Source organism: Oncorhynchus mykiss, chromosome 26, assembly GCF_013265735.2.
Source record: "Oncorhynchus mykiss isolate Arlee chromosome 26, USDA_OmykA_1.1, whole genome shotgun sequence".
NCBI classification, from domain to species: Eukaryota; Metazoa; Chordata; class Actinopteri; order Salmoniformes; family Salmonidae; genus Oncorhynchus; species Oncorhynchus mykiss.
The window spans coordinates 10,515,209-10,538,733 of record NC_048590.1 but is presented as its reverse complement, the minus strand read 5'-3'; the positions used below and the strand labels follow the sequence as shown (position 1 = coordinate 10,538,733).

General features: G+C 42.8%; 1 protein-coding gene across 4 annotated transcripts in view; it reads left to right on the top strand.

Annotated features, from left to right (window-relative positions):
- The window catches only part of zgc:85722 (uncharacterized protein LOC407982 homolog), a 91,982-nt gene that overhangs the window by 8,449 nt on the left and 60,008 nt on the right, over positions 1-23,525 (top strand). For all 4 annotated transcript variants that reach the window (XM_036963531.1, XM_036963530.1, XM_036963529.1 and 1 more), the window contains exons 3-7: positions 326-461; positions 3,416-3,597; positions 5,991-6,176; positions 15,206-15,328; positions 19,602-19,763. In XM_036963531.1, the coding sequence (XP_036819426.1) occupies positions 326-461; positions 3,416-3,597; positions 5,991-6,176; positions 15,206-15,328; positions 19,602-19,763 (789 nt within the window). The remainder of the gene's footprint in view (positions 1-325; positions 462-3,415; positions 3,598-5,990; positions 6,177-15,205; positions 15,329-19,601; positions 19,764-23,525) is intronic.

Here is a 23,525-nt window from a genome sequence, read left to right as displayed (position 1 = left end):
CAAGCATCGAATAATGAGTTTAGATCGGTCTGACCATCAACTCCTGCCTGCAGCATGAAAAATGCAGATTGTGCCGCAATGATGACTGATGGTTCTCTTTTATCCCTGGTAGTTTGTTGATTGATTCATGTCACTGATTGGCCAGATCTTCAATTTACCAGCTGTGAAATAATCACTGATTTATATGGGAAGGATGAAAATCAGCAATACTTTTGACCTCAAAGTTGAGATTTGAAAAAAGGGTCTACAAACTAAACTACAGTACTACAAACTAAACTACAGTTTTAATGCGTTCTTGTTTTTGTTCCTTGACCTGATATCTCAGAACTTGCACAAGCAGCTGGAGGAAGCCATCCAAGATGGGGAGATCTGGGTGATGCAGTTGAAGGACACAGAGTATGAGCTGGAGGGGAGCCGAGATCGAGTGCAGCAGCAGGCTACTGAGATCCTCCACAAAGCCAGTGAGATATTAAACCTCCATTTAGCTTGAGAGTTTGGATAGAGAAATCTAATCTCTGGTATTTTGAATTGTTTTAAATATGTTCAATATGTATTGGTAATTGGCTGGATACTCCCTGTAGGTTTGTAACTGTACGTTTTCCTGGTATATGGGGGGAGAGTGAAATATAAGGTTGTCTGACCAGATAAGAAAACATGTTATTTTTTGATGAAAGAAGATTAGGCCTAATTAAACAAAAAACGCACAGTTTATTTGTGTGCTCATTTTCTTCCATATTCACACAGGACTAGTATTACTAGAGAACATTGGTTATGTAATTATTACCCCAGAATGTCTGTTATTCCATAGGACGATTCGTACGGGATTCATTTTTCCAAACTGCCCCTTTGTAATTCTATATTTTTTTCAATAAATTGCCTGGACGTTTTTTTATTCCAGGTGTGAAAATATTTCAACATGTCCTGGCGATAACAGTCTACACTGATAACTCAAGCTTGGCTTCCAAGTTTCTAAACCATACAAAACCATCTTTGTCTATTTGAATTGAGGAAGTGTGATCATAATCATTATTTCAGCAATCCGAGGTAGACATCCTAATTGACCCCCAGCCTGCAGATGTGAGCTAAACAGAGCACTTGCACTTCAAATCAAATTGTATTCGTCACATGCGCCAAATACAATACAACCTTACCGTTTTACAAGCCCTTTAACCCACAGTGCAGTTCAAGAAGAGTTAAGAAAATATTTACCAAATAAATGAAAGTAACATAATAACAATAATGAGGCTATGTACAGGGGGTACCGGTACCGAGTCAATGTGCGGGGGTACGGGTTAGTCAAGGTAATTTGTACATGTAGGTGGGGGTAAAGTGACTATGCATAGATATAAACAGCGAGTAGCAGCAGTGTAAAAACAAAAAGAGGGGGGGGGTGTCAATATAAATAATCTGGTGGCCATTTGATGAATTGTTCAGCAGTCTTATGACTTGGGGGTAGAAGCTGTTAAGGAGCCTTTTGGACCTAGACTTGGCGCTCCGGTACCACTTGCCGTGCGGTAGCAGAGAGAACAGTATATAACTTGGGTCACTGAAGATGTGTTTTTAGGCTATGGATGAGAACTTGAACTTGTTATTTAAGTTTAGCACAGTTGGAATGCTGCTTTGCAATCTATTAACAGCAAGTGTTGTACTGAATAGGGGCACAAACCATGAGGTCAAAGAATTGTCCATAGAGCTCCGAGACAGGATTGTGTGGAGGCACAGATTCTGCGGTAGGGTACCAAAAAAGGTCTGTAGTATTGAAGGACACCAAGAACACAGTGGCCTCCATCATTCTTAAATGGAAGAAGTTTGGAACCAGCAAGACTCTTTCTTGAGCTGGCCACCCGGCCAAACTGAGCAATCTGGGGAGAAGGGCCTTGGTCAGGGAGGTGACCAAGAACCCGATGGAGCTCTATCAGAGTGACCAGAGTTCCTCTGTGGAGATGGTTGCCCTTCTGGAAGGTTCTCCCTTCTCTGCAGCCCTCCATCAATCAGGTTTTTATGGTAGAGTGGCCAGACGGAAGCCACTCCTCATCAAAAGGCACATGACAGCCCGCTTGGAGTTTGCCAAAAGGCACCTAAAGCACTGTCAGACCATGTGAAACAAGAATGTCTGGTCTGATGAAACCAAGTTTGAACTTTTAGGCCTGAATGCCAAGCGTCGCGTCTGGAGGAAACCTGGAACCATCCCTACAGTGAAGCAAGGTGGTGGCAGCATTATGCTGTGGGGATGTTTTTCAGGGACTGGGAGACTAGTCAGGATCGAGGGAAAGATGAACGGAGCAAAGTACAGAGAGATCCTTGATGAAAACCTGCTCCAGAGTGCTCAGGACCTCAGACTGTGGCAATGGTTCACCTTCCACACAGCCAAGACAATGCAGGAGTGGCTTTGGGACAAGTCTCTAAATATCCTTGAATGGCCCAGCCAGAGCCCGGACTTGAACCCGATCGAACATCTTTTGAGAGACCGTGAAATAGCTTTGCAGCGACACTCCCCATCCAACCTGATAGAGCTTCAGAGGATCTGCAGAGAAGAATGGGAGAAACCCAAAAAGTACTGAATAAACGGTCTGCATACTTATGTAAATGTACTTTTTTTCTGTTTTTTATTTTTAATACATTTGCAAAAAAATCTAAAAGCCTGTTTTTTATGTCTTGATAGGGTATTGTGTGGAGATTGATGAGGGGAAAAAAACAATTTAAACAATTTTAGAGGACCTTGGAGTTGTTTTTTTCGTCTGGAATTATTACTCTCCTGCTATGTAAAAATTACCAACATGGCAGATTCAGATGGGACTTAAGTTATGGATGTGGTGATTTGTGCTCGTGTACATAATTACCTAAGCCCATCTCCCCATTAAACTAATCTCCTGCTGCGAATAAGGCTAAGCTTGTCTGGTCAGATAAGAGAACATATCTTTTTTTTTTACCAAAGAGAAGTAGGCCTATATACGTTTTTTAAATAAAAAATATTTTTTTATCGAAGTAGGGCTATGTGCTTTTACCTTTTGAGAAAAATTTGTTTTGCAGATTGATGAGGGTTATTCGAGGCTAGTTTCATCATCCTTTTTTTTATATTCTCCCTCAGTGCCAAGTCCTTTCTCATTTTGTACTTCCCTTTGCAGTTCTATATGCAGTTCTATAAATAACTCATGCATTAAAAGCAGTAAGATATTGTTGGGAAAAATGCATTATTTTATTTTACTTTTAAGCTAACTTAGCACTTTACAGTGAGATTTTAACCGTAAGGGCACTTCATGGACTTTTGAGTGCTGGCTGAGTGTTCATCCCACTTGAATATTCTGACAGAACAGATGTTCAGTGTCTGATATGAAAGCATTGCCCATTTAACTTGCCTTTCTGCCATTACCCTTCACACCCTCACCATCTGCTTGTTTTGCATGTGTGCCTCCAGGTCAGATAGGCTCTCTACAGGCCACCCATATGAGCCACGAGGCCACTATCAGGGACCTGGACTTGGAGCAGAGCCGCCTGAGGGAGAAGATCCTCAGGCTGGAGGAGGAGAGGGAGAGGGTGCTCAACCAGAGCCAGGCCACTGACGAGCAGCACAAACATCAGGTCCTCTCACTGGAGCAGGTATTCAACTTCTCTCAGTTTATAAGATGTGCTGAATATTATATTTCGCTTCTCCTAGTGTCTCAGTGTTTAGTAGAGCCGGACACTGGGAAAACAGTGGGAAGTTTCACAGATAGCAAGCATTTGTTTGGCCAACATATTTGGCAAAAAACATTATGTACAGTACCAGTCAAAACTTGAACTTGAAAAGTTCTTGATATTTAACGGATTGATTGATCTTCATGTTTTAAAGTAATGATGAACTGTTTCTCTTTGCTTATTTGAACGGTTCTTGCCATAATATGGACTTGGTCTTTTACCAAATAGGGATATCTTCTGTATACGACCCCTACCTTGTCACAACACAATTTATTGGCTGAAACGCATTAAGAAGGAAATAAATTCCACAAATGAACTTTTAACAAGGCACACCTGTTAATTGAAATGCATTCCAGGTGACTAACTCATGAAGCTGGTTGAGGCAATGCCAAGAGTGTGCAAAGCTGTCATCAAGGCAAAGGGTGGCTACATTGAAGAATCTCAAATATAAAATATATTTAGATTCGTTTAACACTTTCTTTGGTCACTACATGATTCCAAATGTGTTATTTCCTAGTGTTGATGTCTTCACTACTACTCTACAATGTAGAAAATAGTAAAAATAAGGAAAAACCCTTGAATGAGTTTTTGTGTCCCAAATTTTGACTGGTACTGTATATTGATTGGCATGGCATTGGAAAAGGTTGTTAGCTGCCCATATTTATATAACTGTGCAATTCTGTTTTCGATGATGCCAATGTTTTCAGAACGTATGCATGCTTTCTAGGTTAGCTGTTCCCTCAGGCAAGTACCCGCCAGGGAGCTGGTACAAAACAGAAGAGTTCTATATCTCAACCCTTCTCTTATTATGTAATACTCATTGTAGATATTGATGCTGTGCCAAATACACTGAAACATCTCAAGCTTCACAGTAGATCAAAACAACGGGGGAAGTTTAGTGAAGAAGGTTAGCCCTTCTATCTTATGTTTAAATCCCCATAGTCGATTTCCGCGGCCCCATGGAAATCTAATTAACATAATACACTTTTTTCAGTTTAAGCTAGAGATATCAGTTTTGTATTGGATGTGTCTCAATCTTCTGCATCCACCGATGCCGCACTTACGCATCTGCGTTTAAAGGTGACAGAGCTAGAGCAGTGTTAGTCAGACCATCAGACATCCTGAATATCGGTCTCACAATTGTTTGTCGTGTCCGAACGGTTTGGCCTATTATGACCCCTATATGGAAAGATGAGACTCTCACAAACACGATCATGTTTTCTGTTTTGCTGTATGACCACCACAAGCGTGGTCTGAAGTTGGTACAGCCGATCTGCCAACTTCTGTCTGTAGTGTCCGGACAGTTTGGCTACACACTAATATGGAAAGGTGAGACTCGTCCCCCCTGTACCAGTTGAAAAAATGAATGGAAGTAACGTATACTGTGTATGGAGACTGTTTGCTGCCAAAAACTAAGCAGTTAAATACTGTACATTCAATACAAATAAATGTTTCCTGATCTTTCTTATATCTCTGATATTGGACAGACTCTTCAGAACAAACTTCCTTTAGATTGTTTTGGGGACGATCAGTTGTACCATGTAGTGAATCTGTTATTCAATGCGTTTGTATGGGCTTATAGTTTTTAGTATTTTTTTATACTTCAAGGGGTCTTAAAATGTAAAACCAAATAGCTAAAATGTTATACAAAATTATCCTTGGTATAACCTTATCACCTTCCATATAGCTTAGTATATATACAAATGTATGTGGACACCCCTTCAAATGAGCGGATTCAGCTATTTCGACTACACCACAGCCGTTGCTGACAGGTGTATAAAATAAAGCACACAGCCATGCCAACTCCATAGACAAACATTGGCAGTAGAAAGGCCTTACTGAAGAGCTCAGTGACTTTCAACGTGGCAACAAGTCAGTTTGTCAAATTTCTACCCTTCTAGAACTTCCCGGTCAACTGTAAGTGCAAGGAGAAACAATGGCTCAGCCGCGAAGTGGTAGGGCACACAACCTTACAGAAGGGGACTGCCTAGTGCAGGTGTCCACATACTTTTGGTCATGTAGTATACATAGTTTATAATTTCTTTAGCGGATTTTAAAACATCAACATATTGATTTTAAGAACCATTGGGTTCCATTAGTAACACTGCAGAAACTGCTGTGCTAAGATGAAAGTAGCCCATCTGCTCTAGAGCTAGAGCAGTGTTAGTCAGACCAGATAATTGATCTATTAGATTTCAACTGTGGTTTGTTTCATTACAGCCATCACGTGTAAATGTTTCATGTATCTATGGCCCTTCGGATCTGCCAGGGTGTGAAATAAATCTTGGCTATTCCCCCCCCTCCCCCTTCCCAAGTCCCTTCGCGAGGAGAGGCAGGGCTATGAGAAGGAGCTAGCGAGGCTGAGGGGCAAATACGAAGAGGAGGGTGTGAGATTCAAAGAGGCCCAGGCACAGGCACTAGAGGAGCTGTCGGAGAAACACAGGGCGACGCAGGAGAGTGCACAGAACGCTGCAGAGAAGGAGAATAATCTATTGATGGCTGTGAGTATCATGCACACACACTGCCCTACACACTGTTGTTTACACACTATTTAATACACTCAATTTATGCTACACTCTGTGCACACACACACTCAAGCCCAGTATCTATACATATATTCATATACAATGTGTGTGCACAGAGTGTGTGTGTGTGCACAGAGTGTAGCATAAATAGAGTGAATTAAATACACCCCCAAGCCTACATATAGTGCCTTCAGAAAGTATTCACAAACCTTGACTTTTTCCAAATTTTGTTGTGTTAGTCTGAATTTAAAATTTATTAAATTGAGGGTTTTTTGTCACTGGCCTACACACAATACTGTCAAAGTTAAATTATGTTTTTCAAAATGTTTACAAATGTATTAAAAATGAAAAGCTGAAATGCTTTGAGTCTAAGTAGTCAACCCGTTTGTTATGGCAAGCCTAAATAAGTTCAGGAGCAAAAACTTGCTACACAAGTCACATAAGTTGCATGGATTCATTCTGTGTGCAATAATAGTGTTTAACATCATTTTTGAATGACTACCTCATGTCTGTACACCACACATACAATTATCTGTAAGGTCGTCCCTCAGTCGAGCAGTGAATTTCCAACACAGATTCAACCACAAAGACCAGGGAGGTTTTCCAATACCTCGCATATAAGATGCCCTTACTGGTAGATGGGTATAAAAAAAAGCAGACATTGAATATCCCTTTGAGCATGGTGAAGTTATTAATACACTTTGGTTGTGTATCAATACACCCAGTCATTACAAAGATACAGGCGTCTTTCCTAACTCAGTTGCCGGGCAGGAAGACATGAGACAAATGGTGACTTAGAAACAGTTAAATGGCTATAGTAGAAGAGAGCTGAGGATGGATCAATGACTTTGTAGTTCACTCTTTGGTTGAAGGATCTACAATCACTAATGACAAGGCCAATGAAATCCGCACCTCGCTGGAAACTCCACCTTCCACAGGTGATAGGCATGAGGCATGGATTCATTCCTTCAATTATTCCCCTCTTTACCTTGATGTGAACGGGAACGATTCACGGTACTAAAACAAACAATTGGAAAACGAGACTGTCGTATGTTGCTCCAACTAAATTCCCCCATAGTGGTAGAGCCTGCTCACCCCCTGAACATTTGTGCTAAAGGTTGTACTTGTTCTCATAAGATTTCTTATCATGCCCCCTGTCATGCGGATATACAGTTGAAGTTGGAAGTTTACATACACCTTTGCCAAATACATGTAAACTCAGTTTTTCACAGTTCCTGACATTTAATCAGGGTAAAAATTCCCTGTCTTAGGTCAGCTAGGATCACCACTTTTTTTTTTAGAATGTGAAATGTCAGAATAATAGTAGAGAATGATTTCAGCTTTTATTTCTTTCATCACATTCCCAATGGGTCAGAAGTTTACGTACACTAAATTAGTATTTGGTAGCATTGCCTTTAAATTGTTTAACTTGGGTCAAATGTTTAGAGTAGCCTTCCACAAGCTTCCCACAATAAGTTGGGTGAATTTTGGCCCATTCCTCCTGACAAAGTAGGTGTAACTGTGTCAGGTTTGTAAGGCCTCCTTGCTCGCACACGATTTTTCAGTTCTGCCCACACATTTTCTATAGGATTGAGGTCAGGGCTTTGTGATGGCCACTCCAATACCTTGACTTTGTTGTCCTGAAGCCATTTTGCCCCAACTTTGGAAGTATGTTTGGGGTCATTGTCCACTTGGAAGACCCATTTGCAACCAAGCTTTAACTTCCTGACTGATGTCTTGAGATGTTGAATTTTTATGGTGGTTTTTGAGCAGTGGCTTCTTCCTTGCTGAGTGGCCTTTCAGGTTGTCGAAATAGGACTCGTTTTACTGTGGATATACATACTTTTGTACCGGTTTCCTCTAGCATCTTTACAAGGTCCTTTGCTGTTGTTCTGGGATTGAGTTGCACTCTTTACACCAAAGTACGTTAGTCTCTAGGAGACAGAATGCGTCTCCTTCCTGAGCGGTATGACGGCTGAGTTGGTCCCATGGTGTTTATACTTTGTACTATTGTTTGTACAGATGAACGTGGTACCTTCAGGCGTTTGGAAATTGCTCCCAGGGATGAACCAGACTTGTTGAGGTCTACAATTTTTTATCTTGGCTGATTTCTTTAGATTTTCCCATGATGTCAAGCAAAAAGGCACTGAGTTTGAAGGTAGGCCTTTAAGTACATCCACAGGTACACCTGCAATTGACTCAAATTATGTCAATTAGCCAGTTAGAAGCTTCTAAAGCCATGACATCATTTTCGGGAATTGTCCAAGCTGTTTAAAGGCACAGTCAACTTAGTGTATGTCAACTTCTGACCCACTGGAATTGTGATACAGGGAATTATAAGTGAAATAATCTCTGAACAATTGTTGGAAAAATTACTTGTCATGCACAAAGTAGATGTCCTAACCGACTTGCCAAAACTATAGTTTGTTAACAAGAAATTTGTGGAGAGGTTGATAAACAAGTTTTAATGACTCCAATACTAAGTGTATGTAAACTACCGACTTCAACTGTAGCATTTCTCTGAAAGATAGAATCTATGTGTAGTTTGTCTCAGCTTGGAGCACACTCGAACCAGTGCGTTTGTACATTGCCACGTACTGCGTACAAACTCCCTGGAAAGACGTGTAGCATAATTGAGTATGCTTGGAATTACCGATGGCGACTTTCCTTTCCTGGATGTCGGTACCTGGGCTGGGACCGAGGTGCAGGAAGTGGAGATGGATTGTGTGGTCAGAGGAAATATCTTGTCTGCCTGGTTGTAGGGTATGCGGTAGCTGCCTGCGCCCAACCCACTCCTGTGCGCTCTGTTGCCTTTTACGGGATGCTTCTCGTAGAGGGCGACCAGGTTTGGTGGGTTCCCCCTGCCACCTGTGTCTGCGTCGGTCAAGTACCGCTTGCCTCTCTTCCCAGACTTGTTTATGAAGAGTCTTAGTGATCCAGTCCTATGTGGACTTTCGAGACTGGGCTAGCTACACAAGCTCTGCTTAGCGTGGCGAGCTAGCAATTACTAGCTATTCCTGCCTCTCCATGGTGAGGTAGCCCTCTTGTTAAGTATATGTAGTATAAATGTCACTTGGTTTTTCTAAATGGACTGTGCTGCGGTCAAAGAGGCTAGCTAGTATATCTTATGCTAAAAAGCCTCCTAGCTAACGTTGGTTAGCATGCGTAACTTCCAGCGAGTGGAACTTACTCAAAATTCCCCAGCGTTATGGCAACCCTATTCCTATTTTCAGTTCCGGGAGTTGGAGGGAGTTAAGGAAACGGGGTCGCGTCCACCTCCGATAAAGAAGCAGCCCATCGAGCACTTGACTGGGGTAACCCCTGCAGTGAGATCATGCAGATCATCCAGCTTTTGTCAAATTTACATAAGATTTGAGGTTTCATAGCAGGTTAGGAGAACTTACGGAGCAGGTTAGGATAATTAACATAGCAGGTTAGGAGAATTAGGTTAAGGTTAGGAAAAGAGTTAGGATCCCTTCTAACTATGACCCCGGATCAAGGGGTTTTGGTATGGGTACTACGTCAGCCATTGCTAGAGCCCCCTGTGCCCGTAAAGAGGCCGGGCTTCATGAAGGCTATGCAGTCTCATGGAAGCACAACGTACCCTGAGTGTAAAAACCATTAGGGAACACCTGCTCTTTCCATGACATGGACTGACCAGGTGAATACTGTAATACTAACATGTTTCAAGCAGACCACCATAGTCCCTGTGCCCAAGAACACTAAGGTAACCAGCCTAAATGACTACATCAACACCATTATCCCAGAAACCCTAGACCCACTCCAGTTTGCATACCGCCCAAACAGATCCACAGATATTGCAACCTCTATTGCACTCCACACTTCCTTTTCCCACCTGGACAAAAAGAACACCTATGTGAGAATGCTTTTCATTGACTATAGCTCAGCGTTCAACACCATAGTGCCCTCAAAGCTCATCACTAAGCTAAGGACCCTGGGACTAAATACCTCCCTCTGCAACTGGATCCTGGTCTTCCTGATTGGCTGCCCACAGGTGGTAAGGGTAGGTAACTACACATCTACCACGCTGATCCTCAACACGGGGCCCCCAACACGGGTGCGTACTCAGTCTCCTCCTGTACTCCCGGTTCACTCATGACTGCATGGCCAGGCACGACTCCCAACACCATCAATCAGTTTGCCGATGACACAACAGTGGTAGGCCTGATCACCAACAACGATGAGACAGCCTATAGGGAGGAGGTCCGAGTCCTGGCCGTGTGGTGCCAGGATAACAACCTCTCCCTCAATGTGATCAAGACAAAGGAGATGATTGTGGACTACAGGAAAAGGAGGACGGAGCACGCTAATTCTCATTGACGGGGCTGTTGTGGAGCAGGTTGAGAGCTTCAAGTTCCTTGGTTTCTACATCACCAACAAATTATCACGGTCCAAACACACCAAGACAGTCGTGAAGAGGGCACGACAAATCCTATTCCCCCTCAGGAGACTGAAAAGATTTGGCATGGGTCCTCAAATCCTCAAGAAGTTCTACAGCTGCACGATCGCGAGCATCCTGACTGGCAAGGCCGCAAGGCACTACAGAGGGTAGTGCGTACGGCCCAGTACATCACTGGGGCCAAGCTTCCTGCCATCCAGGACCTCTATGTCAGAGGAAGGCCCTAAAAATTGTCAGACTCCAGCAACCCTAGTCATAGACTGTTCTTTCTGCTACCGCATGGCAAGCAGTACCGGAGTGCCAGGTCCAAAAGGCTTATTATTACCTTCTACCCCCAAGCCATAAGACTCCCTGACAAATTGAGGCTGTTCTAAGGGCGAATGGGGGTGCAACTCAATATTAGGAATGTGTTCCTGTTTGTACACTCAGTGTAAGTTGGAAGCTTGTCCATGTTTAATGCTGCCCCCTCTGTTACCCCGTGTTCCACCGAGTTCAAAGGGGTATATCAATCTCCCCAGGGTCAGAGTGACAAATTGGGTCACTGTCCACAAGGTGGCGCTCCTCCCCCATAGGTGTCTCATTCCTACCTGTAGCTCACTATTCCCTAATGAGGTGTCTAGTGATACAGGTTATGGGCTCTCTAGGCGATTAGTTGTTGGTAGCAGAGTCGAGGGAATGATCAGGGTTGGACACGACCACGCTGTTATCCCATACAATCTCTGTGGTTCATATGAGCCCCCAAATGTTTGTCTCCAGCTCAACGCTTTTCATTCCTAGGAATTAGATTCAATTACAAATCACCTGTCTAGTACAACAGAACGGGTTCATTTTTCTGTCCCATTTCCAACTAGATTACAAGGCACTTTGTCGACATTGCCTATGACTGATCGGTAGGGTAACCTCTTTTTCTTCCTTGAGTCTATTTTTAATGGGTGCGGTCCAGCTGGTTACCAGAACTCATCTTACCACTAAACTGAGTGGGGCTTCTAGTGACAATAGTATCCCCAAGTGACAAGGCCAATCGGGGTACTTCTCTGCTTTAGGCAAACCTTGGCACATACTGTAAACCGAGTTCCACAGTGTTTCACAGGTGTTAAAAGTCTGCCATATGTGAGTTTGATGAAAAGTGTTCCTTCTCCATGTTCAGACACACAGTTGTCAAGACTGGTGGAAATGGAAGAAGAACCAAGTAAGTGTTACACACATCCATGCTACTATCTTCTATTTAATCTCTCTAGGCTTCATAAGAAACCAGAAAAAGAGCTGTCTGACTCCAGCTCAGCGCATTCCGTTTCTGGGTCTCGAGCTAGACTCATTCATGTATCACACTTTTCTATCCCAATAGAGGGTGCCCGGGTTCCGGCTCTGCTTCGCCACATTTTGGCTGGGTCACGCACTGCATTTTCGCCAGTGCCTATGTCTACTGGGGATGATGGCTTCTGTGATGGTAGTTGTTCCCTTGGGGCTATTGTTCATACTGCCCTGGACATGTACTGCAGCCTAAGTCTGTCACTTTGGGTGTCCCTGTCAGGCCTACGGGCCATGGCCCAGTGGTGAGATTCTCTGCTATTGTCAGGGGCTGAGTTGTCAGGGGCAAGGTGATCACAACAGACGCTGTACGAAGGCAGCTCAATTTGGCGGGTATGGATACTGGTGTGGCACACCCTGCATGTCTATTAACCACATTATCTGGAGCTTCCCCCTGTTTTTGTTGGACCGCTTGTTCTAGTCATAACCGACTATGTCAGTGGTGCCGTGCATCAACAGATAGGGAGAGACTCACTCTCTCTCTCCCTCCTAACCTTGGCTCGCTTTCACTTTGGGTGACACGTCCCCGGTTGCCTCAACTCAGATTTTTTTAAGCAGGTGAGACCCTCTCTTTTAGGAGTTGAGGCTCTCCCAGGTATGGGACATTTTTCGTCAGGGCCGACATAGATCTTTATGCATTGTGAGAAAACGCATCTATTTTTCTTGATGATGAACCCGATTGCCCCGTTGGGACCGGATGCTCTGGGCCACCAGTGGCCTCGGACCCTCCTTTCTGTGTTTCTGTCAGTGGTTCTGATTCAGCCCATCTTGGAGGGGGTGCGCCAGGAGGACTTACCATTGATTCTTATGGCCCCCCGTTGGCCCAGGCAGTCTTGGTTCACAGAGAACATTCACCTTTTGGGCGGGGACCTGTGGATACTCCCATTGCGCAGGGACCTGTTGTCCCAGGCACATGGGCAGGTTTGGCAAGTCAGGTGAGAGATTTGGTTCCTATGTGCCTGATGGCTAGAGGTTTACTGCCTTATGTTATTGCTACCATTCAGTCTGCAAGGGCGTCCTCCACGAGAGGGTTTTATGCATATAAGTGGCAAACGTTTGTGCTCTGGTGCCAAGATATAGCACTTGTTCCTTTTCAGTGCTCTGTGTTCCTACAGGAGCTTTTCAAGTGTTTTTAATTTTAAAAGTGTACATTGCCGCTGTCTGGTGGGAATTGACGGAACCTCACCGGGGGCGGTCCTAAACCTATTGCACCCACATGGGACTTGGTGCTGGTTTTGGAGGCACTGTGTGCAGCTCCCTTTAAGCCTCTGGAGTCAGTAGATCTGAAGATCTTCTCCTACAAAACCTCCCTGCTCATGGCTTTGGCCTCTGCTAAATGTGTTGGGGACCTCCATGCGTTATCCATACACCCTTCCTGTTCTCAGTTTGACCCGGGCGACTATAAGGCGGCGTTGCGTTCAAATGTGGCCTTTGCCCCGAAAGTCATGGGTATGTCCTACAGGTCCTTAGCTTTTGAGCAATTTCCCTTTTCGTCTCCTCCTTTTGCTTCTGAAAAGCAACAGAGGTAACATGCCCTGTGTCCACACGTACATTGAGCGGAGCCGGGATATCTGTTTATGTGACCAACTTTTTGCCTGTTTTGCTAATCCAGCTCACGGCAGGGCACTCTTTAAGCAGCGTCTTTCCCCCTGGATTGTGGAGGCTCTCTCTCTGACATTTAGCAGCAAGGGTTACCTAGCAGTGTTCGTTCCCACTCTACCAGGGGTCTGGCAGTATCTTGGGCATTGTTTAAAGGATTTACTATAGGAGATATTTGTGCTGCGGAGAGTTGGGCATCACCACACACTTTTGTGAGGTTAATCATTTGGATGACACTGCTCCCAGTATAGCACACAGTATTCTTACAGCTGGGACATAAGTAAGTCACTAGGCAGTGCACTGTGTGTGCAATATCCAGACTACCGCATCTGCAGTGGTCAGGTCTTGGTGGTCTGCCATGGGCCATTTCATTTAGTATCTGTTGGGGTCGGCTTGTTGACTGACTGAAAGCGAACGTAACATTTGGCCCCACAGGTTCCTGGGCTCGGTGAAGAGGGGTATGAATCCAAGCCTCACGCTTATCACCTGTGGAAGGCAGGGGCATCCAGCGAGGGGTGGATTTTATTGGCCTTGTCATGTATCTTGTACCTCGATTCCCTCCTTCGGGGAACAGTAATTATAATTGACAGAGTGAAATTAAGGAAGCCTGTTCAGAATATAAATCTTCCAAGACATGCATCCTATTTGTAACAAAGCACTAAAGTAATACTGCAAAAAATGTGGCAAAGCAATTCTCTTTTTGTCCTGAATACAAAGTGTTTTGATTGGGGCAAATCCAATACAACATATTACTGAGTACCACTCTCCATATTTTCAAGCATAGTGGTGGCTGCATCATGTTATGGGTATGCTTGTAATCATTTATTACTGGGAAGTTTTTCTGGATAATGGAGCTAAGCACAAGCAAAATCCTAGTGGAATACTTGTTTAGCCAGCATCGCTACTCTGGACGGTTTTGACTTAAAATATGTGGACAACTACAAATACCTAGGTGTCTGGTGAGACTGTAAACTCTCCTTCCAGACTCACAGTAAGCATCTCCAATCCAAAAGTAAATTGTCTTCCTATTTCGCAACAAAGCATCCTTCCCCCGTAAAACTGACCATCCTACCGATCCTCTACTTCTGTGATGTCATTTACAAAATAGCCTCCAACACTCTACTCAACAAATTGGATGCTGTCTATCACAGTGCCATCCGTTTTGTCACCAAAGCCCCATATACTACCCACCACTGCGACCTGTCCCTCAAGTTAAGCACAGAAATGTCAATGACTGTCAGGCAAAATTTAAGTTTTCTTTAAACAGCAGTCTCAGTGCGGGATTGAGTTATATAATCTATAATTTTTATTAAATGAAAATGTAGTCTAATAAAGTTATTTAAAATGGCACATATTATATTAACTTGCCATTTTTTATGAAAGGTTTTAATGAAATATAGACCTACTAGTCCTATATTCTTAAATTATTTTACATTCATCAGCATTATGATTTCCAGTGCTCTTGATAGGTTGTTATTTCACTGGGGGCGGGAATATAAAACCTAGACGAAGAAAGTTGCAGCTGTCCGTTATCAATGTGAGATCAGCTAAATCACTGGTTTGCACGATGATGCATTTAATCTCCCTCCAGTATCCTTTTAAGAAAACCAGTGCACCATGCAAAGTTAAGCTTCTTTGTTGCATCTCAAACTCATCTGGGTATTGACCGTCTCTTTAGGAAATGGGGCAGGAGTTTGAGATTCGGCGACTCTCATTGGAGGAGCAGAAGAACTGTCTCCAACAGCAACTGGACAACCTGAAGAAGGAGCTTTCTGCCAAGCTCAATATAGCCAATCAAGAGGTAAGGAAAGTCTTTGGCATAAACCAGGTTTCCATCCAATTATGCAAATAACGTACCTGTCAGATAAAAAAAAATCATGACAGGCCAGATTACAACTCTCAAATTGGCAGTACATTTCCTAAACGTCGACTAAACAAAATTGGCTAGAGAAGGGCCAATCAATTTTTTGTCAGTGGTTAGATAATGCGACAAATTGCAGTGGGAACTATTTCTTGGGCAATTGCTGATATAATTACCACCATATTGAGTTAAATTTGCAGTCATACGATGCTATGTTATGTGGTCCTCCCACTACCTCGACTTGAAGAAGCATGCACAGTTTAGTAGGCTTCAGATAAAATAAGTTATGATGAACTACACAGGGTGGTGAAAGTGCACTAGTAGATTGAGTGTTAATTGGTAAGCTGGTGACATTATGATCGATGCTTGCCTGCCAATTGACAAATACTAATTATCCTGTTCTTATGTAGGCCTCCCTCTGCCCTGTATCTTTGAGCTGTTGGCTAAAGCGCATGTCAAGACCAGAGTCAGCACGTTTGAAATAGTTCCTACTGCAGTTTGTTGCATTATCACAGACTTTTTGCACCAAAACCATCAATAGAGTTAAAAGTGGGATGGAAACGCATAGAATTTCAGTTTTTTTATTCTGTGAATGAAAAGTTATATGACAAAGTGATTTTTGTGTGCGCAGCCTTTGATTTGCAAGAAGCCAGTTTGATGGAAATGCACTGCTGCTCGTAAAATGTGCATATTAATTTGTGCAAACTAAAATCTTGAAAATCGTTCCACAAATTGATGGCTGATTTCTTTAAAAGTCCTTATTAGCAGTTTAATTCATGTTTATCTTCATTACAGCAAACTTAACTGATTCATGGTATCGTATCCCATTGTGTTCTCTGTTACTGTTCTCAGTGCAGCCGTAGTACATGGATTGGAAAATAGCTTGAGCATCTGCATCTTGTTTATTGCAAAATTTTACCATTTACCATTACCATTCTGAAAAATCCAACACCAATGGCATGGCTGCAAAGCTACCAGTAATTGACCAAAGTTTTTTTTTTTTTTTCCTATATCAGTTAAGAACAATGACGGCCTAGGAACAGTGGGTTAACTGCCTGTTCAGGGGCAAGTTCAAATCGGGGATTTGAACTTGCAACCTTTCGGTTACTAGTCCAACACTCTAACCACTAGGCTACCCTGCCACCCCAAGTTACTGGAATTTTGGTTGATTGCCATAGGTTTTCTGTTAATTATTGGAACGTTGGTAACTTATACTTTTTAATAACTTTTAAAACATGTACATATATAATATTAATTCTTTATATCTGTGTCCATGAGTTTCTAGTAGATAGACCGTATGGTTCAAGAGAAAATAGCCGAATTAATGAAAAAAGTGTCAAAACAACAATGCCATTATTTTCAATTACCTCTGCAACTCGTCATAAGTATTGACTTTTTTCACGACTGCCACTAGTTTGACGCAAAAACATTGACAACAAATATATATTGACATAGAAAAAGAAATTAAATCAAATCTAATTTGTCACATGCTCCGAATACAACCGGCGTAGACCTTACAGTGAAATGCTTACTTCCAAGCCCTAACCATCAATGCAGTTTAAAACTAAAACATAAAAAATAAGAAATAAAAGTTACAAATAATTAAAGAGCAGCGGTAAAATAACAATAGCGAGGCTATATACAGGGGGTACCGGTACAGAGTCCGTGTGCTAGGGCACCGGTTAGTCGAGGTAATATGTACATGTAGGTGTCACGTCCTGACCTTAGTTCCTTTTTTATGTCTCTATTTTGGTTTGGTCAGGGCGTGAGTTGGGGTGGGCATTCTATGTTTTGTATTTCTGTGTTTGGCCTGGTATGGTTCCCAATCAGAGGCAGCTGTCTATCGTTGTCTCTGATTGAGAATCATACTTAGGTAGCCTGTTCCCACCTGTGTGTGTGTGGGTAGTTGTTTCCTGTTTTGTCACCTGATAGGACTGTTTCGTTTTTTCGTTGTTTCACCTTTGTTATTTTGTGTTCAGATTAATAAAGTTAACATGGACACGTACCACGTTGTATTTTGGTCCGATCCTTCATATTCTTCATCAGACGAGGACGAGAATCGTTACAGTAGGTAGGGTTAGAAAAGTTAATATGTTTAATATGAAACCCTCATATTAAACACCAATGGTATTCACAAAGTTAGTTGATGGTTTATATTTTGGATAATGTGTTACAGCTTTGTCATTCTATTTATTTTTGTTTTTAAGTCATCTTATTTAATAATGTAATATATTTTGTGATGAGGCCACACAGGGGGGCAGAGGTAATTACGCTGTTGATCACGCTCTCCGTAGCCAATGTGAGCAAGACCTTTTAAACAGGTCAACATTCACAAGGCTGTGGGGCCAGACAGATTACCAGGACGTGTACTCAGAGCATGTGCGGACCAACTGGCTAGTGTCTTCACGGACATTTAAAAATTCTCGCTGACCGAGTCTGTAATGCCAACATGTTTCAAGCAGACCACCATTGCCCCTGTGCCCATGAAAGCGATGGTAACCTGCCAAAATGACTACCGCCCCATAGCACTCACGTCGGTAACCATGAAGTGCTTTGAAAGGCTGGTCATGGTTCACGTCAACACCATCATCCCGGAAACACCTAGAACTACTTCAATTTGCATACCGTTCCAACATATTTCAATCGCACTCCACACTGCCCTTTCCCACCTGTTCAAAAGGAACACCTATGTGAGAATGCTGTTCATTGACTACAGCTCAGCGTTCAACACCATAGTGCCCTCAAAGCTCATCCCTAAGCTAAGGACCCTGGGACTAAACACCTCCCTCTGCAACTGGATCCTGGATTTAATTTGACGGTCCGCCCCCAGGTGGTAAGGGTAGGTAACAACACATCCTCAACACGGGGTCCTCTCAGGGTTGCGTGCTTCATCCTCTCCTGTACTCCCTGTTCACCCACGACTGCGTGGCCAAGTACGACTACAAAACCGTCATTAAGTTTGCTGACGACACGACGGGGGTAGGCCTGATCACCGACAATGATGAGACAGCCTATAGGGAGGTGGTCAGAGACCTGGCAGCGTGGTGCCAGGACAACAACCTCTCCCTCAAATTGATCAAGACTAAGGAGCTGATCGTGGACTACAGGAAAAAGAAGGGCCGACCACGCTCCCATTCACATCGATGGGGCTGTAGTGGAGCAGTTCAAGAGTTTCAAGTTCCTTGCTGTCCACATCACCAGCAAACTTTCATGCTCCAAACACACCAAGAAAGTTGTGAAGAGGGCATAACAATGCCTTTTCCCCCTCAGGAGACTGAAAAGATTTGGCTTGGGTTCCCAGATCCTCAAAGTTGAGAGCATCCTGACCGGTTGCATCACTGCCTGGTATGGCAACTGCTCGGCATCTGACCGTAAGGCGCTACAGATGGTACTGCGTACAGCTCAGTACATCACGGGGGCCAAGCTTCCTGCCATCCAGGACCTATACACTAGGCAGTGTCAGAGGAAGGCCCAAAACATTGTGAATGACTCCAGTCACCCAAATCATAGACTGTTCTCTCTGCTTCCACACGGCAAGCGGTACCAGAGCACCAAGGTCCAACAGGCTCCTTAACAGCTTCTACCCCCAAGCCATAGGACTGCTGAACAATTAATCAAATGGCCACCCAGACTATTTACATTGGACCCCCCCCCCCCCCCCCCCCCCCCCTTTGTTTTTATACTGCTGCTACTCACTGTTTATTATCTATGTATAGTCACTTTATCCTTACCTACATGTACAAATTACCTCGACTAACCTGTACCCCCGGACATTGACTCGGTACCCCCTGTATATAGCCTCGTTATTGTTATTTTATTGTTACATTTCATTTTTTTTTTTTTATTAATTTAGTAAATAGTTTCAACTCTATTTCTTGAACTGCGTTGTTGGTTAAGGGCTTGCTAGTAAGCATTTCACGGTAAGGTCTACAGCTGTTGTATTCGGCTCATGTGACAAATAACATTTGATTTGAATTACAGACAACTGTGATAATCTGAAGTACCCAAAACAGCCACTAAATGTCCTTTGATAGATTACATAAAATCCTTAAAAGATACCAACATTCTGGTAGTTTTCTGGTAAACTTAGAACATTTACAGTAATAAACTCTTCCCTTTTGCAACCTTAGGCATGGCCATTCCTCTCTGCCACTACTACCTGATTTGGTCCTTGAGTTGCATGACATCTGACCTTATTTCCCATCCACTGCAGGTGTCTCACCTTCAGGAGTTGGTGAAGGAAGGGGAGCAAAACCTTGGCTCTGCACACAGCCACATCTCCAGTCTGAAGGACACCCAGGAGAAACTATGCATTGAACTGGACACCACCAGAGCCAGAGTGAGAGAGACCAGCAACCTGCTCACTGATCTGCAGGTAAGACTTTTGAGAAGATGTGCTTTATGATCAGATCTAGGATCAGCTTGCCTCACCAAATCCTCACACACTATTTTGTGCATACCATCAAATTATATTACAAAATGTCTGATTTAATTTACTTCCAGTTAATTTAATTCCTAAATCAACCCTAGTACACTGAAAATAAACATTAGGTAACTTCTCTTATTCTCTGCTCTAAAAATAAATAATTGAAATACAGAAATCTGACAAGATCTCAAATATGTCACTACTGTATACAGTGCCTTGCGAAAGTATTCGGCCCCCTTGAACTTTGCGACCTTTTGCCACATTTCAGGCTTCAAACATAAAGATATAAAACTGTATTTTTTTGTGAAGAATCAACAACAAGTGGGACACAAGCATGAAGTGGAACGACATTTATTTGATATTTCAAACTTTTTTAACAACTCAAAAACTGAAAAATTGGGCGTGCAAAATGATTCAGCCCCTTTACTTTCAGTGCAGCAAACTCTCTCCAGAAGTTCAGTGAGGATCTCTGAATGATCCAATGTTGACCTAAATGACTAATGATGATAAATACAATCCACCTGTGTGTAATCAAGTCTCCGTATAAATGCACCTGCACTGTGATAGTCTCAGAGGTCCGTTAAAAGCGCAGAGAGCATCATGAAGAACAAGGAACACACCAGGCAGGTCCGAGATACTGTTGTGAAGAAGTTTAAAGCCGGATTTGGATACAAAAAGATTTCCCAAGCTTTAAACATCCCAAGGAGCACTGTGCAAGCGATAATATTGAAATGGAAGGAGTATCAGACCACTGCAAATCTACCAAGACCTGGCCGTCCCTCTAAACTTTCAGCTCATACAAGGAGAAGACTGATCAGAGATGCAGCCAAGAGGCCCACGATCACTCTGGATGAACTGCAGAGATCTACAGCTGAGGTGGGAGACTCTGTCCATAGGACAACAATCAGTCGTATATTGCACAAATCTGGCCTTTATGGAAGAGTGGCAAGAAGAAAGCCATTTCTTAAAGATATCCATAAAAAGTGTAGTTTAAAGTTTGCCACAAGCCACCTGGGAGACACACCAAACATGTGGAAGAAGGTGCTCTGGTCAGATGAAACCAAAATTTAACTTTTTGGCAACAATGCAAAACGTTATGTTTGGCGTAAAAGCAACACAGCTGAACACACCATCCCCACTGTCAAACATGGTGGTGGCAGCATCATGGTTTGGGCCTGCTTTTCTTCAGCAGGGACAGGGAAGATGGTTAAAATTGATGGGAAGATGGATGGAGCCAAATACAGGACCATTCTGGAAGAAAACCTGATGGAGTCTGCAAAAGACCTGAGACTGGGACGGAGATTTGTCTTCCAACAAGACAATGATCCAAAAAATAAAGCAAAATCTACAATGGAATGGTTCAAAAATAAACATATCCAGGTGTTAGAATGGCCAAGTCAAAGTCCAGACCTGAATCCAATCGAGAATCTGTGGAAAGAACTGAAAACTCCTGTTCACAAATGCTCTCCATCCAACCTCACTGAGCTCGAGCTGTTTTGCAAGGAGGAATGGGAAAAAATGTCAGTCTCTCGATGTGCAAAACTGATAGAGACATACCCCAAGCGACTTACAGCTGTAATCGCAGCAAAAGGTGGCGCTACAAAGTATTAACTTAAGGGGGCTGAATAATTTTGCACGCCCAATTTTTCAGTTTTTGATTTGTTAAAAAAGTTTGAAATATCCAATAAATGTCGTTCCACTTCATGATTGTGTCCCACTTGTTGTTGATTCTTCACAAAAAAATACAGTTTTATATCTTTATGTTTGAAGCCTGAAATGTGGCAAAAGGTCGCAAAGTTCAAGGGGGCCGAATACTTTCGCAAGGCACTGTATGTAAAATGATTAAGGGAATACCAGATACATGCACAGATATTCCTATATACAGTACCAGTCAAAAGTTTGGACACACCTACTCATTCCTGGATTTTTCTTTATTTTTTACTATTCTTTACATTGTAGAATAATAGTGAAGACATCACAACGATTGAAATAACACATAACATAAAGTGGGACAAAAAAGTATTTAGTCAGCCAACAATTGTGCAAGTTCTCCCACTTAAAAAATACTATAGAGGCCTGTAATTTTCATCATAGGTACACTTCAACTATGACAGACAAAACGAGAAAAATAATCCAGAAAATCACATTGTAGGATTTTTTATGAATTTATTTGCAAATTATGGTGAAAAATAAGTATTTGGTCAATAACAAACGTTTATCTCAATACTTTGTTATATACCCTTTGTTGGCAATGACAGAGGTCAAACGTTTTCTGTAAGTCTTCACAAGGTTTTCACACACTGTTGCTGGTATTTTGGCCCATTCCTCCATTCAGATCTCCTCTAGAGCAGTGATGTTTTGGGGCTGTTGCTGGGCAACACACACTGTCAACTCCCTCCAAATATTTTCTATGGGGTTGAGATCTGGAGACTGGCTAGGCCACTCTAGGACCTTGAAATGCTTCTTAGGAAGCCACTCCTTCGTTGCCCGGGCGGTGTGTTTGGGATCATTGTCATGCTAAAAGGCCCAGCCACGTTTCATCTTCAATGCCCTTGCTGATGGAAGCAGGTTTTCACTCAAAATCTCACAATACATGGCCCCATTCCTTCTTTCCTTTACACGGATCAGTCGTCCTGGTCCCTTTGCAGAAAATCAGCCCCAAAGCATGATGTTTCCACCCCCATGCTTCACATTAGGTATGGTGTTCTTTGGATGCAACTCAGCATTCTTTGTCCTCCAAACACGACGAGTTGAGTTTTTAACAAAAAGTTATATTTTGGTTTCATCTGACCATATGACATTCTCCCAATCTTCTTCTGGATCATCCAAATGCTCTCTAGCAAACTTCAGACGGGCCTGAACATGTACTGGCTTAAGCAGGGGGACACGTCTGGCACTGCAGGATTTGAGTCCCTGGCGGCGTAGTGTGTTACTGATGGTAGGCTTTGTTACTTTGGTCCCAGCTGTCTGCAGGTCATTCACTAGGTCCCCCCGTGTGGTTCTGGGATTTTTGCTCACCGTTCTTGTGATCATTTTGACCCCACGGGGTGAGATCTTGTGTGGAGCCCCAGATCGAGGGAGATTATCAGTGGTCTTGTATGTCTTCCATTTCCTAATAATTGCTCCCACAGTTGATTTCTTCAAACCAAGCTGCTTACCTATTGCAGATTCAGTCTTCACAGCCTGGTGCAGGTCTACAATTTTGTTTCTGGTGTCCTTTGACAGCTCTTTGGTCTTGGCCATAGTGGAGTTTGGAGTGTGACTGTTTGAGGTTGTGGACAGGTGTCTTTTATACTGATAACAAGTTCAAACAGGTGCCATTAATACAGGTAACGAGTGGAGGACAGAGGAGCCTCTTAAAGAAAAAGTTACAGGTCTGTGAGAGCCAGAATTCTTGCTTGTTTGTAGGTGTCCAAATACTTATTTTCCACCATAATTTGCAAATAAATTCATTAAAAATCCTACAATGTGATTTTCTGTTTTTTTTTTCAAATTTTGTCTGTCATAGTTGAAGTGTACCTATGATGAAAATTACAGGCCTCTCTCATCTTTTTAAGTGGGAGAACTTGCACAATTGGTGGCTGACTAAATACTTTTTTGCCCCACTGTATGTAATCATGTAGTAACCACAAAAGTGTTAACAAATCAAAATCTATTTTATATTTGAGATTCTTCAATGTTTTTTTGCCTTGCCTTGATGACAGCTTTGCA